General features: G+C 37.6%; 1 protein-coding gene across 1 annotated transcript in view; it reads left to right on the forward strand.

Annotated features, from left to right (window-relative positions):
• LOC130843076 (uncharacterized) overlaps positions 1-25,503 on the forward strand; it is a 280,003-nt gene that overhangs the window by 156,515 nt on the left and 97,985 nt on the right. Inside the window, 2 exon segments of the mRNA XM_057719733.1 lie at positions 19,917-20,225; positions 20,307-20,615. Coding sequence (XP_057575716.1) covers positions 19,917-20,225; positions 20,307-20,615 — 618 coding nt within the window.

Consider the following 25,503-nt stretch of genomic DNA (forward strand, 5'->3'; position numbering starts at 1 on the left):
ATTTCTGAGCTCTCATTCTGTTTTATTAGTCTATGTGTCTCTTTTCATATCATTTCTCTACAGTTTGTTTACTATAGCTATGTAGTAGAGTTAGAAATCACAAATCCAGCTTTTGTGTCATTGATTTTTCCTTTTTTTTTTCTCAAAGATTGCTTTGGCTATTTGAGGTCTTTTGTGGTTCAAGAGAAATTTTAGTATTTTTTTTTCTATTTCTGTGAAAAAATGCCATTGGTCTTGATAGGAATTGCATTGACTCTATAGATGACTTTGGGTAGTATGGAATTTTAACAGTATTAATTCTTGTAATTCATGAACATGGTATAGCTTTCCATTTATTTGTGTCTTTTTCAATTTCTTTCATCAGTCATACTTTAAAAAATAAATTTATTTATTTATTTATTTATTTATTTATTTATTTATTTACTTATTTATTGGCTGCATTGGGTCTTTGTTGCTGCACATGGGCCTTCTCTAGTTGCAGCAAGTGGGGGCTACTCTTCGTTGTGGTGCTTGGGCTCCTCATTGCTTTGGCTTCTCTTGTTGCAGAGCATGGGCTCTAGGCACAGGGGCTTCAGTAGTTGTGGCACATGGGCTCAACAGTTGTGGCTCATGGGCTCTAGAGCACAGGCTCATTAGTTATGGCGCATGGACTTAGGTGCTCTGTGGCTTGTGGGATCTTCCTGGAGCAGGGATGGAACGTGTGACCCCTGCATTGGCAGGCAGGTTCTTAACTACTGCACTACCTAGGAAGTCCCAGTCATACTTTTTATAAGATTTTTCACCTCTTTGGTTAAATTTATTCTTAAGTATTTTATTGTTTTTGATACAATTTTAATGAGACTATTTTCTTGATTTTTTCCAGGTGTTTCTTTGTTAACCTATAGAAATGCAAATGATTTCTGTATGTTGATTTTTTCTCCTGCAACTTTACTGAATTCTTTTATTAATTCTAACTTTTTTTATCTTGGTGGAGTGTCAAGGTTTTCTACGTGTAGCAGCATGTCATCTGTAGAAACAATTTTTATTCTTCCTCTCCAATTTGGATGTTTTTTTCCCTCCCTCCCTCCCTCTCCTTCTCCCTTCCTTCCTTCTTCATTGCTCTGGCTGGGACTTCCAGCACTATGTGGAATAAGAATGGTAAGAGTGGACAGACTTGTCTTGTTACTGATCTTAGAGGAAAAGCTTTCAACCTTTTACCATTGAGTGTGATGTTAACTATTGGCTTCTCATATATGGTTTATATTATACTGAGGAATGTTCGGTCTACATCGGATTTTTTGAGAGTTTTTTAAATGTAAGGATATTGACTGTTGTCAGACACTTTTTCTGCATCTATTGAGATGCTTGTATGATTTTTATCTTCATTCTATTAATGTGATGTATCACAATGTTGATTGCGTACGTTGAACCATCCTTGCATCCCAGGGATTAATCTCACTTGATCAAGGCGTTTAATCCTTTAAATATGGTATTGAATTTAGTTGGCTAAATTTGTTGAGAATTTTTGATTTATATTCAACAAGGGCATTGGCTGGTAACTTTCTTTCCTTGTAGTGTCCTTACATAGTTTTGGTATCAGGTTAATGCTAGCCATGTTAAATGATTTTCAGAGTGTGCCTTCAGTTTTTTGGAGGAGTTTAAAAAGAATAGGCATTATTTCTTCTTTAAATATTTGGTGGAATTCATCAGTGAAAACATCTGTTCAGAATTCCCTGGTGGTCCAATGGTTAGGACTCTGCACTTCCACTGCAGGGGGCACAGGTTCAATCCCTCCCTGGGGAACTAAGATCCTGTATGCCTTGCAGCATCAAAAAAAAAAGAAAAAAAAAGAAAGCATCTGTTCTTGGTCTTTCTTTTTTGGGTCGTTTTTAATTACTAATTCAATGTCCTTACTCATTACTGATCTTTTCTGATTTACTGTTTTTCATGACTCAGTCTTGAGAAGTTGTATGCGTCTAGGAATTTATCCATTTCTTCTAGGTTATCCAGTTTTTTGGCATATAATGGTTCATAGTGGTCTCAGGATCCTTTGTTTCAAAACTGTGGGATCAGTTTTAATGTCTCCTCTTTCCTATCTAATTATATTTATTTGAGTGTTATCTTTTTCTTTCTTGGTTAGTCTAGGTGAAGGTTTGGCCTTTTTATCTTTTCAAAGAACAAATTCTTAGTTTTGTTAATCTTTTCTATTGTTTTCCTATTCTCTTTTTCATTTATTTCTGCACTAATCTTCGTTTGTTTCCTTTCTCTGCTAGCTTTAGGTTTAGTTTGTTCTTTACTTCTAGTTCTTTGAAGTATAATGTTAGGTTTCTTCTTTGAGATCTTTGTTTTTTCTTACTATATGCATTTATCACTTATCATTTATCAAATTTCCACCTTACAACGGCTTTTGCTGCATTCCATACTGCTAGTATGTGTTTTTCCATTTTTGTTTGAAGATATTTTAAAATTTCCCTCTTGATTTCTTTTTTGATTGACTGTTCAGGAGCATATTGTTTAAATTCCACATACTTGTGAATTTGCCACATTTTTTCCTGTTGTTTTCTAGTTTCATATCATTGTGGTCCAAAACCATATTTTACATTATTTCTATATTCTTGAATTTGTTGAGATATGTTTTATAGCTTAATATATGATTTATTGTAGAAAATGTTCTGTGTGTACTCAAGAAAAATGCGTACTTTGCTGCTGTTAGTTGAAACATTCTGCATATGTCTTTGCAATCCATTTGGTTTATAATGTTGTTCAAATATACTGTTTTCTTATTGGTTTCCTGTCTGGATAATGTATCCATTGATCTTAATATATTTAGGTGCTCTGATGTTGGCTGCTTATATATTTGTGAGTATTATATCCTCTAGATAAAATGACCCCTTAATCAATATTTAATGGCCTTCTTTCTCTCTTGCTATAGCTTTTTTTTTTTTTTTTTTTTTTTTTTTTGGCTGTGTTGGGTATTCTTTGCTGCTTGTGAGGGCTTTCTCTAGTTGCAGTGAGTGGAGGCTGCTCTTAGTTGTGGTGTGGGCTTCTCGCTGTGGTGGCTTTTCTTGTTGTGGCGAACAGGTTCTAGGTGCATGGTCTTCAGTAGTTGCAGCCCACGGGCTCAGTATTTGAGGCACATGGGCTTAGTTGCTCCATGGCACGTGGGATCTTCCTGGCCCAGGGATCGAACCCATGTCCTCTGCATTGGCAGGTAGATTCTTAACCACTGCACCACCAGGGAAGTCCCTGTCTTGCTATAGCTTTTGAGTGAAAGTCTACTTTGTCTAATATAATAGTGGCCCCTGCTCTCTTTTGGTTTCCAATTGTTTTTAAATATCTTTTTCCATCCCTTCACTTTGAGCCTATGTGTGTCCATAAAGCTGAATTGAGTCTCTTGTAGGCAGCTATCCTTGGGTCTTGTTTTATTTATCCATGCAGTTAGTCTGTGTCTTTTGATTGCAGAATTCAATCCATTTACCTTTAGAGTAATTATTGATAGATAGGACTCATTAATGCCATCTTAATTGTTTTATGGCTGTTTTGCAGTTCCCTTATTCCTTTCTTCTCTCTTGCTGTCTTGCTTTATGAATTGCAGATTTTCCATTGTGGTATACTTTGATTACCTTCTTTCTATCTATTATGGATCTATTGTAGGCTTTTGCTCTGTGGTTACCCAGAGTTTTACATAAAACATCATATATAAGTATATGTATATGTATATATATAATATATAATATCAATGCATTTTATGTTAATACTAATCAAATTTGATTGCATACAAAACTCCACACTTATCCTCCACCCCACCTACAGTTTATGTGTTTGATGTCACAAATTACCTATTTTTGTATTGTGTATCCACTAACATTTGTTCCTATAGCTATTTTTAATACTTTTGTCCTTTTACTGGAGTGAAGAGTTAACACACCACCATATTATAGTATTGGGGGATTCCTGGCTATATGCTTACTTTTGTGTGTTATATATAACCTGTGTGTGTTATATTTTCATATGTTTTATGTTAGTAATAGGTTTCCTTTCATTTTGGCTTGGAGAACTCACCAGCAGACCAGCTTTTTATAAAGCAGGTCTAATGGTAATGACCTCCATCACATTTTGTTTGTTAAGGAAATTCTTTATCTCGCGATCATTTCTGAATGACAACTTTGTGGAGTAATGTATTCTTGGTTGGCAGTTTCCTTTCTTTTTTTCTTTACTTTTTTTTCATTTTTTTGTTTTGTTTTCTTTTTTTTCCCTTTCCTTTCTTTTTTCCTTTCCTTTCTTTTTTTCTTTCCTTTTCTTTTCTTAACTTTCTTTCTGTCTCTCTCTCCCCTTCCTTCTTTCTTTCTTTCTCTCTTTTTTTTCACTTTGAATATATAATCAACCCTTCTCTCCTGGTCTGCAAGGTTTCTTTTGACAAATCTGCTGATCTCCTTATGGGAGTTCCCTTGTGTGACAGAAATTTTTCTTCTGTTTGGACTTTTACAATTCTCTCTTTGTGTTTGGTTTTATTCAATTTACTATGTGTGTCTTGGAGAAGATTGCTTTGATTGAAATTTTGGGATGACTTTTAGGTTCATGAACTTGGATGTCCAAATCTTTCCCCAGGTTTGGAAAATTCTCAGCCATTATTTCCTTTCTCCCTCACTTCTCCCTCTGTGACTCCATTGTATACATTGTTTCTCTTGATGGTGTCCATCATTCCCACTCGCTTTCTAAATTCCTTTTCATTCTTTCTTTTTCTTTTTTTTCTTCTGTGATTGGATAATTTCAATTGATCATTCTCCTAATTCATTGATTCTTTTCTTTTCATAGTATTTCCTTATCCTTAAAAAAAAATTTTTTTTAAGCTCTTTATTGGAATATAATTGCTTTACACTCTTGTACCAGCTTATGAGGTACACCAAAGTTAATCAGCTGTATTTATACACATATCCCCATATACCCTCCCTCCTGCGACTCCCCCCCACCCTCCCCGTCCCAGCCCCCCAAAGCATCACCCATCGTCAAGTTGATCTCCCTTTGTTATACAGCAACTTCCCACTAGCTATCTATTTTATAGTTGGTAGTATATATTTATTTCTTTTGCTTGGTTAGGTCTGTTGTTGAAGCTCTGTATTGAATTCTTCAGTTCACTTGTATTATTCAGCTCCAAAATTTCTGGTTAGTTCTTTTTTTAAAAAAAAATATTTTCTATATCTTTGTTGTTCTTATTTTATTTGTATTTTTTTCTGGTATCATTAAATATTAAATGTGTTCCCTTGCAGCTCTCTGAGAATGTTTATTATATTTTAAAAATTATTTTGAAAAAGTGCACATGTTCAAAGTAGCACTGTTTTTGTTGTTGTTGTTAATATTTATTTATTTATTGGCTGCATTGGGCCTTGGTTGTGGCACGTGGAATCTTGATTGTGCATGTGGGCTTTTCTAGTTGTGGCACATGGGCTTCTCTCTAGTTGTGGCATACAGGCTCCAGAGTGTGCAGGCCTGGTAGTTGTGGTGCGCAGGCTTAGTTGCCCCACGGCATGTGGAATCTTAGTGCCCTGACTAGGGATCGGACCACATCCCCTGCATAGGAAGACAGAGTCTTAACCCCTGGACCAGGGAACTCCCTGAAAATCTTTAGAAGGATTATTCGAATTCTTTGTCAGGCAATTCCTGCATCTCCATTTCTTTGCGGCCAGTTACATGAGGTTTACTATATTCCTTTGGTGGAATTTTGTTTCCCTGATTCTTCTTGATGTCTTATTCTCTTGTAGATGTCTGTACATTTTAAGGAGCAGTCACATCTTCCAGATTCTATATACTGATTTCAGTAGGGAAAGCCTTTCACCTCTGGGCAGGGGCACAGTGGATTATACTGCAGAATGCTAAGTGCAGAGGCATGTGGTAGCACCGGGTATGGGAGGGCATGAGGGCTGTTTGGCTCAGGCTGCTGACGTCTATAGCATTGAAACCTGTGTGGTCTTTGGCAAGCATTGTAGGGGGTCTGCAGTCTCTGGAATGGCTGTTGGTGTCCTCAGCAGGGCTTCTAGTTCCAGTGGCTAGGGACCATCCTGGCAGTGGTGGTGGCCAGAGCTGCTGGTGCACACTCTTAGCTTTGGGGGCCTGCTGCAGGCTCCTATGTAAGGGAGATGCTGGTTGCTGACACTCATGTAATGAGAAGGCCTAGGAAGGTAGCAAGGGCCTGGGCCAACGAGGGCTCATTGGCACCTGCAGTGACCCTAGCTCTTAATGTGCTCTTTCGTGGCTGCACATTCTTCCCCTGGGTATGTACACTGTCGTGGAAGCTGATGGTGTATGTCAGGCTGGCAGCATTCAAGAGCACAGTTGGAGGGCCTATTCCCTGAGCATGTGCGTGTTGTTGGGCGCTCACCTTGTGGGTTTAGGCTAGCATCTTGCACTCACGGAGCCACAGAGGACTGTGCTGGCTACAGTGCTTTTACTGGGCTCTGGAGGAAGTGGAAGAGGAAGAAGCAGAGAAGGACTCAGGTGGCTGGTGTGAATGAGCATGTATACACTGCGGCTAAAGCTGGTGATAACCGCTGCTGCCTGCATCATCTGTGCTGGCTCTTAGTTTCTTCAGGGGTACACTCTGCTGCATCTGTCTGCAGAGCAGGTCACTGTGAACTGTGGCTGCTATTATTGGTCCTTTGCTTTTTTCCCCCCTTATTCCCAGTCATCTCTATAAGGCTTGCTCAGGTCTGGGTGAGGTGAAGCAGGACTTTTGTATGGTGCCCACCAAAGGCTAGGGATGCTGATTATTCAGCCTGCTCTTACTTTCCTGGTGAGAGGAGCTTTCTTGGCACCCCTGGCATTGAGAAGTGCTGGCTTGGAGGATGGAATGATGCCACCAAAATGACAGTGTCTTAGTGTGGTCAGACTTCTTAGAGGACTCCAGATCTTTCCAGAGCTATTTTTGTTCCTGATAGCTGTCTAATTTTTGGTCTTTGTTAGGGAGATGGAGGCTGCTGTCTCCTACGTGAGCATTTTGGTGATGTTGCATTTGAGGACTTTATTCTTTGAGAGATTGTTTTTGAGTATAGAATTTTAGATTGGAATTTTTTTTCTTTTGGTACACCTAAGGGCTTCAGTCTACTCTATACAGGCATCTCTTTTTGTTCTTGGGGACTTAGATGTTTAGATGGCTCTCATTTTTATATACCTAGTCTCTACCTTCATATTTTTCTTTCCGTCAATTTTCTGCTGTTTCTTGCCATTTTAGTAAGAGTAACCTAGGTTATGTTATAGTAACAAATAACAAAACTTTTTTCTTACATGCCATGTTCTATTCACTTTGGCAGGATTTCTGTTATCATAATCATTCAACTCTTCATGTTGTTGAATGCCCCACAATCTTATTATGCTACCACTTCAACACAAGGCTGTAGTATTTGCTGTGGTAGAAAAATATATTATCTCTCTCTCTCTTTCTCTCTCTCTCTCTTTTTTTTAATATAGTGTCTCTTAAATGTTTCTCTGTGGAAGTGACATCCATTTCATTGGGTGAGCCAGATCACATGTAAACAGGCAAAGAAGTATTCATACTCCCATGTGCTCAGAAAAAGAGAATTTGAAATGTCACTGAACACTAGTAATGTTTCCATCTATGATGTTTCTACACACGGATTCCTTTTTATATGTCTTGCCTGAGTTTTGTTGGGCTTATTCTCTCTAAGGACTGGTGTCTTTCATCATTTCTGGAAAATTCTCACTCAGTATTTTTCAAATATTGCCTCTGCTCAATTCTCTTTTTTTCTGCATCTCTCTGTGTCTGTCTCTCTCTCTTTCTTCCCTTGTTTCATTTTAAATTATTTAGAACCTCATAGTTCCATATTCTGTCTCTGATTTTCTCTTCTGTAATTTTCATCCTTTTGTTTCTCTGTACAGTAGTCCAGGTCATTTATTCTAATTATTATTCACCTCACTAATTTGCTCTTTACCTGAATATAATGTTATGTAAAAAGTTTAATTTCAACAAATATATTTTTCATTCAGAGAAGTTAGCTTTAGGTTTTAAAATGTTTTCTATGCATTTAAAAAATTTCTTGAAGTTTCTTTAAAAGTGTGTTTTTATTTCTTCCAATACAGTACATATTGTAGTTATTGTCAACTTGAAAAAAATGCACAAAGTGAGAGTTGTGAGTTGAGTTTTATTTGGAGCAAAATTAGGACTGCAGCCCGGGAGACAACATCCCAGATAGCTCTGAGAAACTGTTCCAAAGAGGCAGGGGAGGAGGTTAGTATATATGTAATCTTGGTGAAGGAGGAGTACATGCAATCAAACACATATTTTCATAGGGGGTTTCTGCTAGTCACAAGGAGCAGACGTCACCATGGAGGGGCTTGGTGCTTTTCTAGATATGAGGAGATGCAAGGGTTGGGCTCATAAAATCAGCTCCTGAAAATAACTATCTGAAGAACTGTTGCATCTGTTTTCCAAAGCATAAAGTCCTCATTCCTGGTCTCCACCCTGAATTCCCTTCAGGGGATGTTGAAGGTGAGCAGCTGCAGCAGCAGGTGTGATTTAATCCTTGTAGAGGCAGATGGCAAGTGCCCATGGCAAGTGCCAATTTGTAGTTGACATCACTATATTTATAAAAATAATTCAGAGGTAGTTTGAAACAAAGTAATTTGAACAAGGTAATTTACTCTAAAAAGTGTTTTATTTTTATTTTTTTCAGGATTTCATGGTATTATCAGTAGTGGACCACCTTAACACAAATGCAAAAACTGATATTATCTGGACAGTCTGTACATTTAAACTCTGAATCTAGTTTTATGCAAGAGCATGTCTATTTCAACTGGTGTCCAGGCTTATTGTGCGGAATGTTGTTTTGAATGTCTCATCTGGGTGTGGGTTTGGGATTTAATTTATGCCTCTTCACCATCAAAGGCCACACAACACCCCCCCCTCCCCCAACCTTAGGCTAATGCCTTGAGGGCAAAAGCATATTCCATGGTCCTGTATCTCAGTGAGTTTCCATTTTCCCTTCAGATTTTGCCTTATTTTTTTGTTGCTATCTCATCGGGTCTTTAATGCTTTTAAGATACTTTTTAGTACGTTTTCTCCACTTTATTTATTTTCAGCAGGTGAGATAGCTTCAATAACCAAGCCTACCATTACTGAGATAGTCTCCTGGAACTTTTCATAGTAATGAAATCATCTACTTGTTTGTTTGTGTCATCAACTAGGTAAAAGCTATGTGAAGGCAAGAACATTGTCCTATTGTTTTCTGCATTTATAGCACTGAGTATAGGGTAATTTTAGTGTTAGTGAAAATAGCTTCCTGTGTGCTTTTAGGATCCCATTTCAATCCTAAAACCTCGATGTCAGACTTCTAAGGAAAACCCTGAATAAGCTTCACAGGATGTCTCCCTTCCTCTGCTACCTCCTTTGCCTCCTTCCCATTTATCTTTATTTCCTTCCTAGAATGAACCCAGGACTATGGACTGAACTGTGAATATCCACAATTCATATATTAAAGCCCTAGCCCCCAGTGTGACTGCAGTTGGAGGTAGGGACTTTAGGGGACAATTAAGGTTAAATAAGGTCACAGGTGTGGGGCCCTAATCCAGGAGGTGGCATTGTAAGGAAAAGAAGAGAGGGAGATCTCTCTCTCTTTCTCTCCTTGTGCACAAACACTAAGGAAAGGCCATGTGAACACCAGTGAGAGAGCAGTGCTCTGCAAGCCAAGAGAAGAGGTCTCAGAATGAGATCTGCCCTGCCAGCACTTGGATCACCCTGCTGTTTTCTGACCCTGGAGGGAAGCCCTACATTAGTTTTGTGTTTCTGTGCTATAAATTACTGCCAAACATGGCAGCTTAAAGCAACAAACACCTAGCATCTCATACTTTCTGTGGGCCAGGAATCAGCATGGCTCATCTGGGTCCTCTGACTGATGATCTCTCACAAGATGCAATCATCTGAAGGTTCAACAAACCAAACTTCTCACCTGGGTGTCAGCAGCATTCAGGCCTTGGTGGACTGTTTAACTGAGGGCCTCAGTCCCTTGCTGGCTGTTGGCTAGAGGTCTCCTTTGGTTCCTTGTCATGAGCATCTCTCCATACACAGCTCACAACCTGGCAGCTGGCTTCCTCAGAGCAAGACAGAGAGCAAGAGAGGTCACAAGGGAGAAATGAGAGTCATCTTGAAATCTAATCTCTTAAGTGACATCTCATCAGTTTTGCCAGGTTCTATTTGTTACATGCATGTTACTAGATACATATGAGTGTGGGGATTACACAAGGACATGAACACCAGGTGACAGGAATAATTGGGACATTTTAGTGTCTGCTTACCATAGTCCTCTGTTCCTAAGTGAGAGCGCTCCCTGTGGGACAGAGAAGAAGAGGGAGGATTGCTCCCTGCATCATGGGCCATGAGCTGTAACTGAGATGGGGAGGCTGGGCCCCTAGTAGCCTTGGGCACATCTACAGGGAAGGCAGCATCCAGAGTCCTCTGAAGGCCTGTCTGGTGGTGTCCCTAGAGGTGGGTTCTACAGGCTTGTCAGAAATACCTGGGGGCCTCCCTTCCCTTCTCCACATTCAGTGATGCCACACTGGTGGCTCAAAATTGGCCACAGTGGAAATATTTGCACCACAGAAATGAACAAATGCATATACACAGAGAAACTTTTTCCCTCAGAGAGCACATTTTTAAATACTTACCAGCACACCACTGCAAGGTGCCCTAAAATCTCTCCTGTGTTCTGTATTCTGTGTCTGTGTCTGTCTTGCAGCTCTGGAGCTGAGGCTGAAGGATGGAGGCCACCGCTGTGAGGGGAGAGTGCAACTGAAGAACCGAGGAATATGGGGCTCAGCGTATGATGACTACTGGCCCCTAGAGGGTGCAGATATAGTGTGCAAAGAGCTGGGATGTGGAGCTGCTGTTGATGCTCCCAGAGGGGCTTATTTTGGACCAAGACTTGGCCCCATTTGGTTATTCTATGTTTCCTGCAACACTACAACTTTCAATATCTATGACTGTGTTCATCTTGATTTTAAAAACTATAATGATACCTTCTCTCATGAGCAGGATATTGGAGCTGTCTGCTCAGGTAAGGCCTGTCTAGTCTGGGAGGGGATCCCCAGCAGGAAAAGCCTCAGTCTCATTCCCAGAATAACTATGGGTATACCAGATCACAGATTTTAGAGCATTCTTGGGGCAAGACTCCTGTCACACAGTGATTCCCAGAGCATTAGGTGTTCAAGAGGGTGTAAGTTTAGCTTGCTTGGTGCTGGACAGTAAATGCTCCAGACCTGTGGACAATTGGACCCTTCAGATCTCTGTGATGTGTCATAAGAGTCAGGGAGGTGAGGTCAAGTGTTACATACAGGTACAAACGCTGGGTTGTAATTTTTTAGAAAAGTATGATGAATCAGTTTCATCATGGTAGTTGCTTTTTATTCTTTCATAGGATGGTAAGTCAGGTTCGGCCACAAGAGAGGACATAAGAGAGGGGCAGACAAACATAGCTTATTATACTCACAGGTCCTAGAGAGACAGAGTCACCAAAGGCATAGGGGACCACACTGGGGAGTCTGCAAGGGGGCAGGTTCAACGAAGCATGGGGAGTCAAAAGCGGGAGCGAAGACGCATGGCCAAGTGACAATACTGGGGGTCAGGGTGTAGTTACACAAGGAAACGGCATGAGGGGATTTCACTGGTGCATTTGAATGTTACTAGGTCGCAGTCAGGGGAGCCAGAAGGGGGATTTATGGCAGGAAATAGTCTCATCACACTGGTGCGGCTGGTCACCTGGGTGGGGTGCTCATATCATTTAGTGGGGATATTGATGCAATAGGGAAAGATGAAATTTTAAAATTTACAACACAGTAACTAGAGCAAAGCAAGTACTAAGGGCAGTGAGACTAAGAGAACCTGAAGTGACTCATAGGTGCTCGATACTGCCTAAGTGTATGTGACCTGTGCCAAGGTGGAGGCAGTGAAAACAGCAGTGAGACTAGAGTGTGAGTGGGTGGTCACAGTATCTGCCAGAGATGTTTCCAATTGTTATCACAATGGTGGGTGAGATGCCCAGGACTTTAATTCCATCAGAATAGCTGGACTAAGGAAGATATTATCAGTTATCACAGTAAATTCCTAATGCAGGTGGTTGAGTCTTAGAAAATGGTCAACCATCTGATGGTGGGAAGGGGTGAGCCCTGAGAACATCTGCAGTAGGTTTCTAGCAGCCCATAGCCAATCAGCTCTTTTGGGGAAGATCACCGGAAAGGTGATTTTTCCAGTCTCACCCTCAACAGATCTTTGATGTTACTAGTTGAGGTCCCTAGGAAAATAATTACTTTCATTTTTAAGCTACTTTCTTGAGGTATGATTGACATACAAAAAGCCGTACACATTTAATGTACACAACTTGGAACTTTGAGAGGTAAGTATACATCTGCGAAACCATTGCCACAGTCTATGCCATAAATCATTTCATCACTGGAGATGTGTTCTTCCATTATTATTGTTATTATTAAAAAATAATTGGTTTCCAGGGACATTTGAGTTACAGTCAGGAATTTTTATTTTAAGAAAACCTGTTTTCTGGCATTTCAAGTAACATTGCTTAATGTCACAATGCCCTAATCATGGTTTCAACTGAAGATAAGGTTGTGGAAAGACTGCAAGAGGCCCTGCCTTATTTTGATAAACCAGCATCTGAGTAAAAATGGAGTGTGTGATGTTGGACCTTTATGTGATATTGGAGTTTCTAATGTTATCATTTTAAGAAAACTAATGTCTCAATATTAATTCCAGTTAAGATACACATAAAAATTAAAAGAGTGCTATGGCATTTAAACCTAATTGTGGTTTGCACTCCCTGACTCCCAATGCTCAAATTTAGGCTCTCACATTTTTATGAACTGTTCCAGTTTTTTTTTTTTTCCTATTAATCTCCTTGTCTGTTTCCTCCCTCTGGTCTATCCCTTCTGTATTTTCAAGAACATGTTTTAGTGATGTTTTAGTGAGGGTAGTCAAAGAGGTGATGCAGTGGAGATAAGAACAGAATAGCATGTCTTTTCAATTTTCTCATTGAAATTGAACTCTTGGAGTTTCTTCCTTTCAATTTTAGGAATGTGGTATGAAAGAGAATTTCAGCCTCTATTGGATTGTTGGAAGTGAAGTACTGTGTTTAGGAGAAATCCAGAGTAGAAACAATGACCTGAGAAGACTGTAGAGGAGGTTGTATGAAATGAAAGGGAGATTTCAGGGGGTTCAGGAGAAAGATTTGGGAGGGGCTTCACAAGTTGAGAAGGACTGCAGTACTGAAGTGCACAATGGTGAGAGGATGAGGATGCAAGGACTGCAGGAGGGGAGGCTGGGATCAAGATCCATGTCACTGTGTACATTCACCACTGCTTCTGGGTTACACTTCCTTCCTGCTCTCATTCCTTCCTGCCCTCTCTTCCTTTATCGTGATGTGGGAGTCATTTCTGAGCTCTGTGGGAGAGCTGGCATTTGCAGATTGCAGTTTTCTTTGCGGGAAGTTTTATAATAGATTCTATTTCTTTAAAAATATAGGACTACTCATATTTTCCATTTTTTTATGGTATATTTTGATGAGTTCTGTTTTTCAAGTAGTTTTTAAGGACTCAAATTAGGATAAAATTTGCTCATATCTCATATCTTTTAAATATTGGTGAGATCTGTAGTGATAACTCCTCTTTCATTCCTGGTATCATTAAATTTGTGTATTCTCTCATTTTTTCTTGATTTTTTTTTGCTAGATTTATTGTCCTTTTAAAAAGAATTACCAAATGACTTTGTTGATTTTCTTTATTGTGTATGTTTCCTATTTCATTGATTTCTGTTAGTTTTTATTCTTCTTTTTTGGTTTTGATTTGCCGTATTTTGATAAATTCTTAAGACGGAATCTTAGATCATTTGCACTCAGTTTTATTTTCTATTCTATTGTAGCCATCAAGGAAGCATCAGGCTGTAAATTTTCTTCTAAACACCATTTCAGTTGTATCACACTGATTTTGAAAGTATATAATTTCTTTTGTATTTTATCATCGTGAAATGTTTCTTTTTTCTTTCTGAATATATTTTTTGTCCTATAGTCTTTGTGTGATATTAACATAAATAGTACAGCTTTCTCTGATTAGTGTTTGCATGGTATATCTTTTTTGACCCCTATAATATGTCTCTGTGTTTATTTGATTATGTATGTTTTTGTATACAGCACGTGGTTTTGTCTTACTTTTACCCAGTCTGATCATCTTGCTTTTATTTGGAGTGCTTAAATTATTTAAATTTAATGTAATTATTGATATGGTTGGGTTTAAGTTTACTAGCTTACTGTTTGTTTTATGTTTTCTTTGCTCCTATTTTATTCTTTAAGTATTTTTAATATTCTATTTTATGTACTCTATTGTTTTATTAGCCATATCTTTTTTTAGATATAATGTTGAAATTATTACTCTTTAATCATGTTTTTCTTTAAATGATATCATGTCACTTAGTATGTAATGTGAGACCTTACTATAGTATACTTCCATTTCCCTGTTCTTGTTATTTGTGCTATTGTCATCATACATTTTACTTATAAATATTATGAATTTTACAATAAAATGTTGTTACTTTTGTCTTAAATATTCTAGCATTTTAAAAATGAGAAAAAAAAATTTTTTTAATATTTACCCACATAATTATCATTTAGCACAGTTCTTATAGCTTTGGGTAGATCCAAGTTTTCATCTGTTATCACTTTCCTTTAGCTTTTAGACCTTTTTGTAACAATTCTATCATCTTTTATTCATTTTAATTTTCTTTCAATTTTGAAAGTTATTTTCACAAGTGACTGAATTCTGGGTTAATAACCTTCCTCCCACTACTTTAAAGATATTTTTGCCTTGTCATCTGGCTTGCATTACTTCAAACAAGAAGTCAGTAATACTTAGCAGTGTTCCTCTGGATATAGTGTGTCAGTATTTCCTGACTGCTTTTAGGACTTATTTTTATTTATGAATGGATTTCAGCAATATATTATCAAGTGCCCTAGGTGGTTTTGTTTATGTTTATCTTGTTTGAGGTTTGTTTAGCCTCTTGGATGAGCAGGTTTATAGTTTTCATTAAATTTGGAAAAATTCCATCCATCATTTTAAAAGATTTTTGCTACTCATTCCTTATTCTGAATCTCCAGATAAACATATTTTTACATGGTTTCATATTCCCCCACATGGCATTGAGTTTCCATTCATATTTTTCTGTCTTTTTTCTCTCTCTGCTTCAATTTGGTTAGTCGATTGCTATGTGTTAAATTTCCAATTCTTTTATTCTGCAATGTCTAGTTTCTTGTTAAGTTAATCCAGATAATTTTTTCATTCCAGATATTGTATTTTCAGTTCTGGAAGCTCCATTTGCTTATTTTTTCTAGTTTTTTTTCTCTATGTTGTTTTTATGCCTCATTAGGTATATTTATATTGGAGGTTTAAAGACCTTGTCAGCCAATTCAATCATCTCTGTAATTTCTGAGTTTGTTTTTAATGACTGCTTATTTAAAAATTTTGTTATGGGCTATATTTTTCTTTTGTGGAAGTCTAGTAATTTTTGACTGGATGCTGGGCATTGCTAGGCAGTCTTTTACCAGGAAGAACTCTAGCAATAAATAATCAGAATACACTTAGAAACCAGGGACTTCTACTTAATTAATTAAAAAAAATTATTTAATTGATTACCTTTCATTCTCTTCAAAATGCATTCCTTGGATGACCAATGATACGTTTTTATTTTGGTTTCCCTCCTGTAGCTTCAATACTTCCTATGATACTGTCTTTACCTGTCACATACCCCACCTACACTCCACTTCTAGAGCAGTTTCTTCCATTTTTGAGTTTCTCTTCCATCCATTTGTATCTTTTAAGATCATGTTTACTTGTCTGAAGTGGGAGAAATGGAAAAATCCAAGGTTAAGTGATAGACAGGAGGAGCAGAGGGTGATGAAATATGCTAAAAATTTATTCAACTAGTGTTTTCCCCAAATATTTGTGCATCTTATCAATATTGAGGCTTTTGCAACTTAGAACTCCCCAAATTATGGCTTGCTTGCTCTCTGCTTCATGTTCTCACTCTCCTTCTTCCTCTTTTTTTTTTTTTTTTAAAGCATGTGGGGTTCTTTTAAAGTTATCAAATGTTTAATTTATCAAACTTTCATGAAGTAAATTAAAGATGCAGATAAATGGAAAGGCATTCTATGTTCACAGATTGGAAGAATTAGTAATGTTAAAATGTCTATACTACTCAAAGTGATCTATAGAGTTGATGCAATTCGTATCAAAATCCCAGTGGCGTTCTTTACATAAATAGAAAAAAAAAAACCCTAAAATATGAGTGTGTCATTTAGTTTTATGTATTTATGAATTTTTCTTGTTTTCTTTTCATTCTTGATTTCATTCTTGATTTCTAGTTCCATTCCATTGTGCTCAGAAAAGACATCTGGAATTATTTTGATATTCTTAAATTTGTTAAGAATTGTTTGTGACCTAGCACGTCCTGGAAAATATTCCATGTGAGAAGAATGCATATTTTTCTACTGTTGAGTGAATGCTTACTGTGTGCCTGATAATGCCATTTGGTTTATAGTGTTGTTCAGTTCTGCTGTTTCCTTATTGATATTCTGTCCAAATGATCTATCCATTATAGACAGTGAGATATTGAAGTCTTTTATTATTATATTGCTTCTATTTCTCCTTTAAGCTCTGTCAATATTTGCTTTGTATATTTAGGTGTTTTAATATTGGGTGCATGATATACGTAATAATATGTGTTATATCTTCCTGTTGAACCGACTGTTTTATCATTATGTCTCTTGTGCTGACTTTGCTTTCTTTTGGTTACTATTTGCATGGAATCTCTCCACCTCTTCACTTTCAGCCTATGTGTGTCATGAAACCTAAAGTATGCAGTTGGGTCTTATTTTTTAATCCATAGAGGCACTCAACTTTTTTGATTAGAAAATTTAGTACACTTACATTTAAAACCATTATTGAAAGGTCAGGACTTAATGTTGCGATTTTGTTAATTGTTTTCTGTCTGTTTTGTAGTTCTCTTGTTCCTCTCTTCTGTTGCTGTCTTTGTGAAGTGATTTTTCATAGTGTTATGCTTTGACTCTTTTCTCTTTTGTTGTGTATCTACTATACTTTTAATTGTAGTTACCTGGGAACTTGTATCACACATTTGATAGTTATAGCAGTCTATAACTGAAGTTAAGTACAGTTAAGGTAACAACTTTAATAGCACACAGCAACTCTATATTTTACTATTCTCCCACACTTTATGTAATTGATGTCAGATTTCTTTACATATTGTATTTCCATAAGCAAATTTTTGTACTTATTGTTATTCTTACTATGTTTGACTTTTGATTTATAAGCTAGGATTGAAAGCAAATTATGTGCCACAATTACGGTATTTTAATATTCTGCATTTCTCCTCATATTTATCTTTACCAATGAAAGGTAAGACTAGTGGCGATGAAATCCCTCAGTTTTTGCTTTTTAAAAAATTTTTTTTTAAAAATCTCTGCTTCATTCTTAAAGGACAGTTTGCCAGGTAAATTGTTGATGATTGGCAGATTTTTTCTCTAAGCACTTTGGATATGTTATCCTGCTCTCTTCTTGCCTGCAAAGTTTCTACTGAGAAATCTGCTATTAGTCTTACAGGGCTTCCCTTGTATGTAACAAGTCACTTTTCTCTTGGTGCTTTCAAAGTTATCTTTGTCTTTGAATTTTGATAATGTAATTATAGTGTGTCTTTGTGTAGACCTCTTTGGGTTCTACCTATTTATGAACTTTTGGGCTTCATGAATCAAGATGTCCTTTTCTCTTCCTAGATTTGGGAAGTCCTCAGCCATTATTTCTTTAAACATGCTTTCTGCCTCTTTCTCTTTCTTTTTTCCTATTGGGACCCTCATAATGCATCTATATACTTTTGCTGTATGGTTTCTCATATGTCATGTATGTATAATTTACTCTTTTTTCTTTTCATTCATATAACCAGATAATTTGAAATAACCTGTCCTCAAGTTTGCTGATTCTTTATTTTGCATGATACAGTTTGCTTGAAGTGCTCTATTGAATTTTTCAGTTCAGTTATTGAGTCCCAGAATTTCTGTCCGGTTGCTTTTTGTGTTTTATATTTTTTAATTATAAACTTTTCATTTAGTTCATGTACTATTTTCCTGATGGTGTTTGGTTGTCTGTGTTTCTTGTAGTTATTGGGTTCAAAACAATTATTTTGAATGTTTTGGTCAAGCAGTTCATAAATCCTCATTTCTTCAGGGTAGGTTACTGAAGCTTTATTGGTTTCCTTAAGTGGTATCATATTTTCCAGATTCTTCACGATCTGTGTAGGCTTGCATTAGTGAATGTGCGTTTGAAGCAGCAGACGCTTCTTCCAGATTTTATAGACTGGTTTTGACAAATAAAGATCTTCCTCTGCCAGATCCCTGAACTGATAGGACTGCCTCTGGTATTGTGGTCTAGCAAAGCTGGAATCAGGTTATGTGGCTACTGCTGGGACTGCTGCTGTGTCTCTGGTCAGTGGACCTGTTGGCAGGGGCACGGATGGGTGTGGCTTCCTCTGGGTGCTTAGGTGGGCAGGATTGCCTCCCTACTGTAGTAGAGTGGGGCTGAACTTAGATCACAGGGCTGAATCAGAATTTGCACTCACTCTGATGCCCACAGTTGGCAGTCCTGTTGCCAGTGATGCCAAATGGTGTGGCTCCTTCTGGATCTCTGAGCAGACAGGACTGCCTCTAGGACCATGGTGGTACAGGGTTGGAGCCACATCATGGAGCAGCTTCTGGGTTCACAGCTGTGTCTGAAGTTGGCAGGCATGTTGCTGAGGGCACAATGTTTCTGTGAGAGAATGAAGGTTAGGGAAACTCCTTTTCTATCATCTTGTTGATGTCAGATTAGAACACAGAATAAGCACAATGATAGAATTCAAATCAATTAATATCACCCTTTAACATTTTCTATGACTCCTGTCTCAGAAGAAAAACCTCTAATAGGAACTGTTTGGCAAGCTCACTGTCTTGTAAACTTCCACTCAGAACTCACTCTCTCCCATGTTCATTGACAAATCCTAAGTTTTCAAGAGAAATGTCTAGCACCATCCCTTCTCTCTACTGTGACTCTCTGAGCTTACATAACATAACAGACTCATCTTTTTCCCCATTTAGGTCACCTAAGAAATTCTTGAAATTTTCTGCCATCAAAAATTATCAGAAAAATAAAACTTGGCACTGTAAAAATAGATTAGTTATAATGTCTATATTTCTTCTCTTGAACCATCATCCATCTACAGGTTGGCATGCACACATGGATCCAGCCTTTATGATTTTGTCTACTCCAAGTTGCCTGAGGATTGGTTCATGGGGGAAAATACTGATCAGACTGTTAGCCCCACAAGTCTCAGGGAAGCTTCCTAACTTTGTCTGGATGTTAGGTCTCTACGCTCTCATAGCCTTTTCGCTCTGGGTTGGTTCTGTTCTTCATATATCTATACTCAAGTTTGAGTGCCCATACATTATGCATTATTTCTTTGGGCTCTGTAGGTCCCAGGCTCCTAAATGAGAAAGTATGTTCCTGGTATCCAGCTATTCTAGATGATCTGTCTTGGGCCCTATAGTTTCCTGGCCCCTAGATAAAGAATTCACATTTCTAACCAGTCTTGAAGTATTTGTTGTTGGGATTTAGTCATTCCAAACTGACCCTGCAAATCCTTCTGGGTTTCTCTTCTGAAACTTGAGCATGAAAATGCAGCTCTGACACTGTCAAATTCTCTCTTCATGTCCCACTCTTGGAAAAGAAAAGCTTTCACACCATTGCCTGTGACATATTGTTTCCAATCATCAATCCAGGATCCTGAACACTCACTGGCTTTATTTGTTTTTTTGTTTGTTTTTTTTTTCTCTTAGGATCTGTGCGTCTGGTTGGAGGGGATGGACCCTGCTCAGGGCAAGTAGAAGCGCGTTCTGAAGAAGACTGGATTCCAGTGTCTGATGGGAACTTCACACTCCCCACTGCCCAGGTCATCTGTGCAGAGCTGGGATGTGGCAAGGCTGTGTCTGTCCTGGGACACATGCCCTTCAGAGAGTCAGATGGCCAGGTCTGGGCTGAAGAGTTCAGGTGCAATGGGGAGGAGCATGAGCTCTCATCCTGCCTCAGAGTGCCCTGTCCAGGGGGCACTTGTCACCACAGGGGAGCTGTTCAAGTTGTCTGTTCAGGTCAGATGTAGACCTCCCTGCATACCCTTTTGGGGTAAGAAAATCATGAGATTTTGCTAAAATTCTGTCTTTCCCAAGCAGCATACACAGAAGTCCGACTCATGAGAAATGGCACCTCTCAGTGTGAGGGGCAAGTGGAGGTGAATATTTCTGGACGATGGAGAGTGCTCTGTGCCTCCCACTGGAGTTTGGCCAATGCCAATGTTGTCTGTCGTCAGCTCAGCTGTGGAGTAGCTATTTCCACCCCAAAAAGAGCAGAAGGAGGTGATCAGATCTGGAAAGCCCGATTTCACTGCTCAGGGACTGAGTCCTTCTTGTGGAATTGCCCTGTGACTGCCCTGGGTGTTCCTGACTGCAGCCATGGAAACACGGCCTCTGTGATCTGCTCAGGTAAGAGAGAGGGAAGGGCTGACAGGTACTCAAGGTGCTCCTGGAGGGAAATGTCCCCAAGAGCAGAGAGTGAGGGAAAACTGGCTTCAAAAGTTAGATATTTTGTGGTGAAATATGGTTTTTGTTATTATGCATTCATTTTTCAGATCAGGGCAAGAAGCATTAAGGGAATAATATTTTTTAAATAAACATTGATATTTAAGTATAATCATAGAGAACAATGTATAAAAAACAAGCATATACCTGTCAGGTTTTTTCCCTCTTTGGACCATGTGAGAATTACTATACCCATCAGATTCCTTTGCTAGGTACCTCAGCATGTATTTCTCAAATATAAAGACATTCATTCAAATTCAGGAAGTTTTAATTTCACACAATATTATTAACTGTTTATTTTGAAATATATCTGAACCTAAAGTTGTTTGCTTTTTATTTGGTTGTGTGGTTATAGTAGAAGTGTTTAACTACAAATTCAATATTTTCAATAAATCAGGATTATTCAGATTTTCTATTGGTTCTTGTGTCATTTCAACTGGTGCTTTTCAAAGAATTTCTCCACTTTAGCTAGATGTTTAAAAGTCTTGGCAAAGGGGGAGTGACATCAGCATCATGGTGGTGTAAGATGTGCCTCCTTTTTGTTCATCTTTTTAACAACTAATTAACCGTACATCCACGATCAAAAGTGCCTCTGTGAGAGTTGTGGGATCCAATATCTTATACCAAGGAACCAGAAGGATGGTCATTCACCTGGGCATCCAGTAATAGGCAGATAGACATTGGTACAAACTGTGGACCCAGCAGGAGCTAGTGAACCTGTCCCAGCCCCCTGGGCCACGGTCAGGGAAAACCTGGAGAAACTTGGTGAATGCTAACTTGGTCAGAAACCTATGAAAATTTTTAGAAGTCCAGGATTCCTGGGGGGAGATTTCAGTACTCTATTGGAGCCAAAACAAACAAACACCCAGAAAACAAACACAAACCATGTTTGAATGATTGGAGAGGATCAAAAGATTTTGCCAGTGCTGCTCCTCACACCTAGATGACACAGCATAAATTTGAACTAGCCAATTTGGCCTTTCCCACGGGGGAAAAGGAGAGCAGTGAGTTAGTGCCCACTCAACCAGAGTTCTGGGGCTGGACCTCTAAGACTGGGGGGAGAGAGGAGATGTGAAAGATCATTAAGAATGTCAAAGGGCATAAAAGGGATGCAATTCCTGCTGACTATGCTCAGGGCTTCAGCAGGAAACCCATCCATAAGCCTCTGGGAGGATGTCACCCAAAGGTTTCCCTCCCTGGGCCTGTGGGCACTTTCAATTCCCTGAGTACTAAACTCACACTTACTGCCACTCTCCTGACAGCTGCTTTTGTGTGTTCCCAAGTGTGGAGGTGAAAGAAAACTCCAGTAAATGGAGTGATCTCAAAAAAATAGACTAGGTTCTGTGGGCAAGGAGATAACCACAGACTTGAGCTGTAGCACAACATGCTGCAAAACAGAAAAGAGGTTTCCAGCAGCCTGGTGAGTTGTAAGAACCAGAGAAGATATAAAAGCTTAAGATTTCTGCTACAGGAAAGAGCAAGAAATGTGGAGCAAATGAGTCTATATGAGGTCAGAGAAGAGTATATACCACCTGAAGGTAATTAGTGAAGATTTGATGGGGTGTCTGCTGCATCTAAAGCAAAATCAGCAATGCAAAACTGCAAGGAACTTGAAGAATCAAGGAAAGTAGTCATCACCGATGGGTAACAATAACCTTCCAAAACTGACAAAGACATGTCAATGACATGGAATTTTGCAATCTAGCTTATAAAGAATCCAACATAGCTGTTCTGAGGAAACTGAATGAGCTACAAGAAAACACAGAAAGACGATTCAATGAAATCAGGAAAACAATGGATGAACAAAATGAGAAATTTAACAAAGAGAAGTTATAAAGAGAACCAAACAAATTCCGGTGCTGAAGAATTTAATAAATGAAATGAAAAAAAAAATACAATAGAGAGCATCTACAACAGAGCAGATCAAATTCAAGATAGAATCAGTGACTACAGGATACAATCTTTGAAATAATCAGTCAGTAGAGAACAAAAGAAATAAGTAAAAGAGAACAAAGATATCCTATGTGGTCTATGGGTCTCCATCTAACACACAAATAATAGAGTAATTGGACTTCTAGGAAAAGAGAGGGAGAAGGTGAGAGAAAGTTTATTTAAATGAATAATAGCTGTGAACTTTTCAAACTTGGGGAGAGGCTTGAAAATTCGAGTTGATGAAGCTGATAGATCACCCTAACATCTGAATGCAAAAAGACCTTCTCCCAGAAACACTATAATTAAACTGTAAAAAATCAAAGACAAAGAATCATAAAAGTAGCAGAAAAAATATTGAATAAAATGGAATAACTAATGATTATAATGTGCTGTTAAAAATTTGAAACTCTACTGGTAACACCCAGGGCCAGCTTGTTCACGTTGTTTAGGGTTGCAGATTGATGACTTGCATATGGCTTATCCATGTATGCAGACTGTCTTCACTAATGACCAATAAGGCACAAACCAAATATAATTGATATTTCTTTGTACTAGCAAAAACTAGGGAAAAGTTCCGTTTATTATAGTATCAAGACTATTAAATTATTAAACTTAACAAAATATTTAAAGGCCTTTACATTGAAAGTCACAGAATTAAATACAAATATATTTCTAAATATCTATCTAAAATATCTATCATCTATCTATCTATCTATCTATCATCTATCTGTCTATCTATATACTATGTTCATGGATTAGAAAACTCAATAGAGTTGTCAGTTCTCTTCACTTCATCTACACAATCGATCTAATCCTAATCAAAATCTCAGCAATATTTTTATAGAACTTTATAAGCCAATTCTAAATTATATATTTAAATGGGAAGGAACTGGAATGGACAAAACAATTTTGAAAAGGAAGGACAAAAATGGAAGTAACCTAACTTCAAGTTTCCTACAAAGTATCCAAAGCAACGTGGTCATTAAATAAGGATAGTTCAATAGATCAATGGAACATGACAAAGTTCAGTAATAGACCCAAACTCACATATAATAAGTTGATTTTCTACAAAGGCATAAAGATATTTTAAAGGGGAAAATGTAATCTCTTCAAAAAATGATCAGCTAACTGGATATCTGCATGGAAAAAAATCAACCACAATCCCTATTGCACACTGTAAGCCCCTTTTCTCCCATCCTCACCCTGCATAAAAAGCCTCCATCAAAATAGCTCAAATAAATGATCATTCTCATATAAAATTTAACTATAAAACTTGTAGAAGAAAACATAAGAAAAGTGATCATGACCCTGGAGTAGGTAAACATTTCCTAAGGCACATAAGGTATTAACCATTAAAAACATGAAAAGTGATTTTTTTCAAAATTAAAACATTTTCCTTTTGAAAGAAAACATTAAGAAAATGAAAAGGTATTCAACTGATAGGGAGAAATTAATTGCAATACATATATATAACAAAGGACTTTTATCCAGAATAAGTGTAGAATTTACAACAGAAAAATATGAAAAGAAATACCCAGTATAACATGGGCAAAAGATTAAGAAAGACAATTCCCCAAGAATGATATACAAATGGTCAATAAGTAAATGAAAAGATATACACTATCATTAGTTATTAAGGAAATTCTAATTAAAATATAAGGAGGTATAATTTCACAAACTAGAACGGCTAGAGTTTAAGAGACTGACAATTTCAAGTTTGGGGAAGGATGTTGATTTACTAGAACCCTCATACATTGCTGATGATAATGTAAAAGAAAACAGTTCTTTTGGAAAAATCAAGTTTTTTAAAGGTAGACATACACTTAACATGTTATGCAAAATTTCTTTTACCCAAGAGGGATGAAAAGATATGTCCACAAAAAATTTAGGCAAGAAAAGTTATGGCATCTTTATTTAAAAGAGCAAAAAATTATAAACCACTCCAATTTTCTTTAGCAAAAGAATGGAAAACAAGTTGTGGCATAATCATACAATGTGAGACTTTAACAATAGAAAGAATAAACTACTCATAAATCCAACACCACAGATTTAAATCTCAAAGCATGCTGAGTGAAAGAAGCCATGTAAAAAGGATTATATTTTGTATGATTTTATTAAATTCTAGAAAAACACAACTAATTTATTGTGATAGAAGACAGATCAGTATTTGCCTGAACTTGGGTTTGTGAGGCATTTATTGGTTGCAAGAGGCATATAGGAACTTTGGATGTAATCCTATATATATTCCTATATATTCTGAATTTTAATTGTGGTAGCAATTACAATGGCACATACAATTGTCAAAATAAATGTATTTTATTATATGAAAATTATACCTCACTACAGATGGTTTTATTATGTCTTTTGTTTTTAGCTTAATTCTACTTCAGTAAAAAAAAAAAACAAAACCCGTATTTTTAATGATTTTAGCCCTTTGAAAAATTTTGGATCTCATTTTTGTGTAAAATGATCGACCTTGGTAAATGACCCATAAGCCCTTGGAAAAGGTGTATTCTGTGGTTTTGAGATGCGTGTTTGTTAAGTCATACCATTTAAGTATTCAAAATATTTACTGACTGGATTTGCTGATTTGCTCTATCAGTTGCTGAGGCTGATAGAAGGTGTTTTCTGGTAACTGCTGCTGCATGACAAGTTACTTCAAAATCTAGTCACTCAAAGCAACCGTTTTATTTTGTGTAACACAGATCACTGTGTATTTTTTCTTCAGCTCCCAATCACATTTTCCTCACTTCATTTAAGTCCTCACTGATGGCATTGCCCAAACGCATCAGGCTTCTGCTAATAATCTCCTCTACTCCTGCTAGCTTCTGCCTCTCACTTTATTCCAAAAGCAATGTCA

This window comes from Hippopotamus amphibius, unplaced genomic scaffold, assembly GCF_030028045.1.
Source record: "Hippopotamus amphibius kiboko isolate mHipAmp2 unplaced genomic scaffold, mHipAmp2.hap2 H_2, whole genome shotgun sequence".
Classification (NCBI taxonomy): domain Eukaryota; kingdom Metazoa; phylum Chordata; class Mammalia; order Artiodactyla; family Hippopotamidae; genus Hippopotamus; species Hippopotamus amphibius.